Here is an 8,882-nt window from a genome sequence, read left to right on the forward strand (position 1 = left end):
TGGCAGCCTCTAGCAACACTGGATCTAGGGGAGAGACCCGACAGTGTTACAACTGCGGTGCGGTGGGTCATCTGAGACATGCTTGCACCAAGCCATCCAATGAAGGAGATTCGGGTGAACGTGGACAGTTCGGAGGTCGTGGTCGTGGCCGTGGGGGTCGACGAGGTGGAAGAGGAGCAGGAAATCGGGCGAATCTGACGGTAGCAGAAGAAGAAGAAGCTGAGGTGGTCTTTACAGAGGAGGATCGTGCTCTCCTGACGATACACAGGAAAAAACAACAAGTAGCAGGCGATGGAAACTTGAGGAGTGGGACTGAGGAGGCATCCACTTCGCTCGTACTGGTTCTGTAACTTTGTCCAATGTTTTGCATGCTCCTTCCTTTTCAGTCAATCTTTTATCCATTAGTTCTATCATCCTCCAACTAAAATGTATTGTTTTTTTTATATTCCCAAGGTGATCTTTCAGGAGAAGGGGACAGGACGGAGATTTGGGACTGGCACATGGCGTAATGGACTGTGGTATCTGGATCGTGAAGGGCTAGATTCAGCTTTGGTGTCAATGGTAGAGAGAGCAGGAGTAGGATCTGAGATGAGTGCTGAGAGTGTGTTGATACTTCATCACAAACGCTTGGGACATACTTCTTTCGGTGTTTTAAGTAGATTGTATCCATCTTTATTTGAGAAAGCAAATAAAGAGAAACTTGTGTGTGATGCATGTAAGTTGGGAAAGCTTACTAGAAGCTCTTATGTTAGTTCTGATCATAGGAGTTCTCATGCATTTGATATGATACATTCAGATGTGTGGGGGCCATGTTCCACAAGTTCTATGAATGGATACAAGTATTTTGTTACCTTCATTGATTGTTTCTCTCGCGTTACTTGGTTATACCTGATGAAGAATAAGAGTGAAGTGTTTGGCTGCTTTCAAAACTTTCATAGGAATGTTCAGACTCAATATGGAGCAGTGGTGAAGGTATTGAGATCTGATAATGGGACAGAGTACACCAACAGAGTGTTTGGAGAATACTTGTCATCTCAGGGAATACAACACCAGACTACGTGTCCATACACACCAGCTCAGAATAGGGTAGCGGAAAGGAAGAACAGGCATCTTTTAGAGGTTGCTAGAAGTATGATGATCTCCATGAATGTCCCAGAAACATTGTGGGGGCAAGCAGTGTTGACTGCAGCGGCGCTGATCAACAGAATACCCTCGAGAGTACTGGATTGGAAGTCTCCGTGTGAGACGTTGAAAGAAGATAATGGTGGGATTCTTCCACTGAAAGTATTTGGTTGTGTGTGCTTTGTGAAGGATAACAGACCATCAGTCGGGAAGCTTACCCCTAAAGCGGTGAAGTGTATATTTGTGGGATATTCTGCTACTCAAAAGGGATATGTTTGCTGGAGCCCGGTGGAGAAAAGACTGTTCGTAAGTATGGATGTGTACTTTCGTGAATTTGAGCCATATTATACACAGAAGGTACCCTCATCCGTTGGTGACTCGCCCAATACTGGAAGTATGAGACGAGAAGGGGAGAATGATGAGAGGCAGAATAATATGGAGAAATCGATTTCTCTAACGATTCCTTGGGAAGGAGAATTGGTTGAGGAGGAGCAGGAGAATAAAGAAGAAGAGGATAAGGAGACAAGAGGTGTTAGGCAGGAGAATAAAGAAGAAGAGGATAAGGAGACTGGAGGTGTTAGGGAAGCAAATTGCAGAAACAGTACCTACAGTACCACTAGTGCCAAGTCCCTTATCAACGCCTGTCCCGACTCCTGAGACACCTACACCACCATCAGATTCCTCTCAAGGTGATATCATTCCTCTCCTTACTCCTCTCACACTAATGTCAGTACGGAAGACTACTCGCAGCAATGCGGGACATCCTCCCGATAGATATGATTGAGATCTTGCCCAGTTTGTATCATATTCTAATATCCACCCTGCACATAGAGCATTCATTGCATCATTGGACTCTGTTACTATACCTAACAATTGGCAGGTTGCTAAGAAGGACCCAAAGTGGAAAGCGGCTATGCACGAGGAGCTAGGGGCTCTTGAGAAGAACCGCACTTGGGAGCTAGTAAAACTACCAGAAGGAAAGAGAGCAGTTGGATGTAAGTGGGTCTTCACTGTGAAGCAGAATCCAGATGGGCAAGTTGAACGCTACAAGACTCGTCTGGTGACAAAAGGGTATACTCAGACATATGGCATCGATTATGATGAGACTTTTGCACCGGTGGCAAAGATGAGCACTGTTCGGACCTTAATCTCTCTGGCAGTAAATGGTGGATGAAAGCTACACCAACTAGATGTGAAGAACGCATTTCTTCATGGAGATCTAGTGGAGGAGGTATACATGAAGATACCACCAGGATTTGGTACAGATCAGACAGTGAGAAAGGTCTGCAGATTGAAAAAGTCTCTCTATGGGCTGAAGCAGTCTCCTCGTGCTTGGTTTGACAGATTCAGAAGGGCTATGATTGGTATGGGATACCAACAGATCAACGCCGACCATACCGTGTTCTTTCGACGGAGTGGAGACCACATTACCATGCTTGCGGTATATGTGGATGATATGATTATTACAGGGGATGATGAGAAGGAGATTGTCCAACTCAAAATGAGACTGGGTAACGAATTCGAGGTGAAAGATTTTGGCTTGCTTCGATACTTTCTTGGAATAGAGATAGCTCGAGGAGCGGAGGGAATCGTTCTATCCCAGAGAAAGTATGCACTGGATCTTCTCAAAGAGACAGGGATGTTAGGGAGCAAACCTGTAACTACACCGATCGATCAGAAGTTCAAGCTAGGTGCTGAGGCCGGAGAACCAGTTGATCGTGACAGATACCAGAGGCTGGTGGGAAGATTGATCTATTTGAGTCACACACGTTCTGATATCTCTTTTGCAGTGAGCGTGGTGAGTCGCTACATGCACGATCCGAGAAAGGGTCATATGGACGCTGTGTACCAGATTCTGAGATATTTAAAGAGTGCTCCCGGAAAGGGGCTGATATTCAGAAAGAATGGACATGTGAACATCGAGGGTTATTGCGACTCTGATTGGGCTAGCTGTGCTGATGACAGGAGATCCACCTCAGGATATTGTATCTTTGTAGGAGGCAACTTGGTCTCGTGGAAGAGCAAGAAGCAATCGGTGGTAGCGGGATCAACAGCTGAAGCAGAGTATAGAGCCATGGCCTTAGGAGTTGCAGAGTTGTTATGGTTAAAGAGTATGCTGGTGGAACTGGAGCTGGATCAAGGAGCCAAGATGAAGCTGTGGTGTGATAACAAGTCAGCCATCAGTATCGCCAACAACCCAGTGCAGCATGATAGAACCAAACACATCAAGATCGATAGGTTCTTCATCAAAGAGAAGTTGGACAATGGACTACTGGAGTTAAGTCATGTTCCAACTAAGGATCAGACAGCAGATTGTCTGACTAAGGGACTTAACTCAGTAGATATGATTAGAGGATGTGACAAGATGGGCTTAGTGGATATCTTTCGCCCATCTTGAGGAGGAGTGTTGAAATATTAATAGGCTTAGGGGCTTATTTGTAAGTTGTAGGGGCCTATATAAGCCCATGTTATCTCATGAATAATTTAGGGTTTTTATTCCAATTCTGCCAACCACCATTCGGGAGCTTTTTCCAATGCCTATAATTCAAATTTACATGTCAAAAAATTCTAATATGTCACTTACTAGTCTATAACCTTACTAGTCATTTTACATGTCAAAATTATATGCTATACCAATAATCAAACTTACTCCAAGACAGTCAATCAAATAGCAACAACACAAGTATGAACTGAACATACATAAATCTTTTTAACATGCAGTCTGAAAACATACAACAGAAAATATATATGTCTCAAACAATTTTTTAAACATGCAGTCTATCAAACAGCAAGTCAGTCTATCAAATAGCAGCAGATTTATCACAAAAAATCATCCAGAATATAACTTGCAGTCTGAAAAAAATTGAACACTGTGAAAAACAATCGTAATGGAAATCACCAAGATCTATAGAGAATGACTGCAGAATAAACATTGAATAAGATAGATAATTTGCTCGATTCCTAATTGCTAAAGACCAGAGACACTTGCAAACACCATCCAAACACTGATAAACCAAAAGAGACCTCACTGAGCATCTACTTAACTTGAATTTGTTCCCGGTGTCAGCTCTATGTCCCCTTCTCTACTCAATCCATGTCTAAACCACCTGGTACCCAAAATTGGTTTATGTAGATTAAATCATAACATCCAACACCCCCGGCGCCCCCCAAAGCTAGAAGGAACAGTGGTTTGGTGAATAAAGGTAAGGGGGGTTACTTAAGGACCAAGGAGGAATTGGACTCGGGACATGAGGGATGACCGGCCAGGTGGAGATTTGCAGGACGTGACTTAGATTGAGTTCATGCCTGAGGTGACTCCCAACTCCCAGCTGGTCATTTGTTGCTCTCCTTTTTAGAGTCTTAACATGTGCACTCAAAAAGATGGGTGATGGTGATGAAACCATAGCTGCTAGGGTTGGGAGGAGAAAAGGGGATCGGGTTGGGTAAAAAAGAAGTCACAGGATCTCAAAACACATTTTTGGTGTTTTGAGAAAAGTGTTTATTTTTTAGGCTTTGTAAAGGTTTAGCCCAAAAAACACCACATTTACCAAACACGTTTCTTTTTTTTTAAACGGAAACGAAAAAAACACCCTAGTTGCCAAACGCTCCCTTAGTAATTTACGTTGAGAATGATATATTTAGTAGCATTTTTAAAGAGGCTATTATGCAATGATTGGTCAATTGCAATTACATTTAGTTAAATATACTTTTCGCATGTCATTATAGTTCTGATTACATTTAATATGAGAGAAATTATGTAATATCGTCTTTTTACATATACCGTGACACCACCATTATAATTTCCTGACTCTGCCACTGGTCTCTGGTCATTAAACTCTTTGCAGAATAGTATACATCCTAATTTAATCCTTACTAACTTCCATCGTATCATCTACGGAAAGAAATATTGATCCATGACCTTACCAGCACAATTCTCACCAATTTTAATTCATTAATGCAGCTCAATTTCTGCATAGACTATTTCTTTTAAGAGCTAAATTAAGTCATGTTTACTCAATTATTATTTTTCAACCACCTTTAGCTCGTCTTCCATCAACCAAACCAAATTTACACCAATTAACTTACTAATGTAGTCACGAGAAACCCAAATCAAAATTCACTTTATAAAAAAAAAAAAACACAATCACATACCGAAAATTTACCTCTTTCTTCTTCAATTCCGCCAGTGCGTCCTCCAACAACCTATGGTAATTAGTATACCCACAAATCAAAGCGGACCCTCTCGGCCCCATCCCGTGTTCTAAAGCAGCCTACAACAAATCAAACCCACAAATTCAAACAAAAAAAACCCACTAAAACCCCAGCTCAAAATCATCCACTCTCACCTTGGCCGCCGCCGTCGCAACGGAGGGATGAGTGCTCAACCCAAGATAGTCATTCCCTGAGAACAAGATCATCTTCCCCTCGTTGCCGGTGAACTCAGAACCACCCCCTGGAAAAAAAAATTATTTTTACATTTGCGGGGAGAGGGGAGGAATGGTAAATTTTCGGAGTGGGGAGGGGTTTTCTGGTAAATGTGGTACCCGCGGAGGGGAGTTCTTGGAGCCAGCGGCGAGGTGGCGGGCGTCGAGGGACCTCGACGGAGAGCGGTCCCAGGCGGTGTGGCCCGTAAAGGCGATGTCGTGCGGCGGTGGGGAGAGGGAGGAGATGGGGGCGGTGGAGCGGGTGAGGTTTGGAGGCGCGAGAGCTCGAGAAGTGCCGCCTTCCCACTCGTCCACTGCGCTCCAGTTTGGATTTGAGAGAGAGAGAAGAGAGAGAGGCACGATGCCGTTGTCATTATGCCGCCATTTTATGTCAGGGTTGTTGGGAGGTAAGAATATTGTATTTTGCGGTTATTTCACAAAACCTCAGCTATAGCGGATCGCTGGTAAAAACCCCCTCAAGTATTAATATAAGTCGAGAAAACCCTTGCCCTGCAACATTGATAACCTTCACTACCCCTGTTAAGATATGTTGTTTTGAATCCATCTTTGATTTTTTTACTTAACATTTCGGCAAGGAAAACCCTCCTCGGATGTCGTACTCAGAATGTAAATACTCTGACATGATAGTTTTGACAGTCAATACATTTTCGGTTAGAAATGTTTCAAAGCGACGAGAGAAGACTAGAAGTAGGGGGCTGGCAACGATCTAAAGTGGAATTAATTCGAGTTGGCGTCAGATTGTGACGCTGCGCAGATGCACTTACCTGATCTGTGCTTGACCGTCTGACAATAGGCCATCCATGTTGTTAAAGTGGTTTAGCCGTATTAGTCCGTAGTAGGCGAGGCATGGAACTGTTATTCATCTTCGCAATAAAACATGGGAAACGAATAATAAAACTGTTCTAACTCTACCCATACCCTCCGCATATGTACCCTCACGTCTTTCTCCTCTTAGCTATGAAAGACAGAAAGAGTTCTTCATCTCCTTGCCGTTCCTGCTTCTCATCTCTGCTCTCTCTTCTCTGTGCATTTGTTTTTTGATAACTAAATCGGAATCGAACACAAGAACTGTGAAAGCTATATTGGAACATTTAAAAGCCATATGCATCACCCGCGATGGTTGCTCTCTGGTGGCTTCTGTTAGATAGTTTGTTAAACAAAAGCGCATTTTTGGCCTGCATGAATTATAATAAGATATTGAATTAAAACATGTAATTAAAATATGTGTAGACGGATATATATATGGATGGGAACGTTACAAAATTATATGACGACGTTTACAAAATTTATGACGAACGTGTACAGAATTAAATTACGGGTTTTTGTAACGTTTTCCAAACCTATATATATATCCATATGATTGAGTTCAAAATGATAAGAAAATAACAAGAATCTCTCTTTGTATTTCTTCTCTCCCTACAGTATATTTATTTTCATTTATATCTTAGTTTATTTATGGGTCAACTTTCTGCGATCTGGCTGAAGCTCTGACTCTCGCCCGGAGTGTGGGCGGCCATTTCCGGGGGTTTTTTAGCCGTAGGGGGGAGGAACGCATCTGCGCAGCGGCGATAGGCAGAGTCTTCAATCTCTAGGGCAGTGAATACACGACTGCTCCGTTCAGGCAGTTTTAATTGTTATTTTCAGATTTATCTACATGCAATAATATTAATTATTTGATAAATTCCCAACAATCTAGAAGATTGAGATGTTTATAGCTTTTGATTTAAATCCGGAAAAATAATTTTTAAAGTTACTGTTCATTTGAGATAGTACTGTTCATCCGAATTATAAAAAAAATTATAAAAAAAATTGCTATTACTGTTCGCAATTTAATCAGAATTGTTGCTCATTATAAAATAATTTACTGTTCATTAAAAAAAACAGATTTTAATTTTATTTAAAAAAACATTACTGTTCATTTTTAACCGTTTTTAATGTTTTAAAAAAAGTTTACTGTTCATTCTTAAAAAAATGACGTTACTGTTTAATTTTAAAAATGATGTTACTGTTCATTTATTTTGAAAACGGCACTGTTCATTTTATTTGAAAATTTACTGTTCATGTAAACAGTTTTGGTTATTTAAAAAAAAAAAATAATTAAAAAATTGTAGTTAAATATTTCTGTTAATTACATTTGTCTTATAGTTGGTTTATAACCAATAATTATTGTAAGTTACGAATATCAAAGAACCTTTATTGGTTTCTAAAAGCCTAGTTTATATTTGTTAGAATCATCTAAAACCTACCCTTATCCCCTTGTGCTAGTGAATATGCACGCATTTGAAAAATGCTATAAATTTGCAGCAGTGTATATTTTTATTCTTAAAAAAATTTCATATGCATGGTTTTGACAAGAATAAAGAGAACAAACTCTGGATGCATAGATGCTTTGCAATATCTGGATTGTTTTGTTTATGGTTTAATGCTTTCATTTCTTTAAACTATGAATATGGTACCTTCTATTATTAATAATTCCATACTTTGAAGTGCTTATACATCTAATAAGCTTAGTACAGAAGGTGGTAAAAGTGAATGCAGATTTGTTCAGCAACTTAAGTGGCAGCTGTCTGCAGCAGATGAGTTTTACTCTCAAGACATGAAAATCATGAGGTTCGAACATCAATAGGTAAACCCCTCCTCGGCCTTATCCATTGAGTGAACCGATTCAAGTTTTCTTGGATTAGTTGGTGTCTAAGGCAAGGTTTAAGGGTTGCGTAATGCGCTCTGCAAGGAACGAGGTACTTAATTGATCTTTGATCAACCTCTATTACTATCCTTACCTGGCTAACTAGCCAGGTAAAACTTTAATCTTTTCGTCTAAGGCAAGGTTTAAGGGTTGCGTAATGCGCTCTGCAAGGAACGAGGTACTTAATTGATCTTTGATCAACCTCTATTACTATCCTTACCTGGCTAACTACCCGAGTAAAACTTTAATCTTTTCACTTTAGGAGTTTTTGGTTTGGAATAAGAGGACCGGAATTATGAAAAAAAAAATTTCATATGCATTTATTTAATTACGTTTCTTGCATCATATATTGCCTAATGATAAATGATCAATATATGAGCGAACCAAATCAAAGAGGTGCATTTTTTAAAATTCTATTTTATATGGTGGATTATATTTCAAATCTTCAAATGTAAAGTTCATCATTTTTATTGCATTTTGATGAATATTGCAATAAATGTTCATATGTCTTTTTAGATAACTTGCATTTGTTACATGATTAATTACAAGGTTTTATGCAAGAATGCACTTGTAAAATTTAAAGCACGTATGTACAAATATTATTATTATTATTATTATTATTTGTATAA

General features: G+C 40.1%; 1 protein-coding gene across 1 annotated transcript in view; it reads right to left on the reverse strand.

Annotated features, from left to right (window-relative positions):
- The window catches only part of LOC109825368 (8-amino-7-oxononanoate synthase), a 19,163-nt gene extending 13,460 nt beyond the window's left edge, over positions 1-5,703 (reverse strand). The window contains exons 1-3 of the mRNA XM_020392225.1: positions 5,667-5,703; positions 5,469-5,575; positions 5,286-5,393 (exon numbers count right to left, since the gene is read on the reverse strand). Coding sequence (XP_020247814.1) covers positions 5,286-5,393; positions 5,469-5,540 — 180 coding nt within the window. The 5' untranslated portion in view covers positions 5,541-5,575; positions 5,667-5,703. The remainder of the gene's footprint in view (positions 1-5,285; positions 5,394-5,468; positions 5,576-5,666) is intronic.

The sequence above is a fragment of the Asparagus officinalis genome, chromosome 10, assembly GCF_001876935.1.
Source record: "Asparagus officinalis chromosome 10, Aspof.V1, whole genome shotgun sequence".
Classification (NCBI taxonomy): domain Eukaryota; kingdom Viridiplantae; phylum Streptophyta; class Magnoliopsida; order Asparagales; family Asparagaceae; genus Asparagus; species Asparagus officinalis.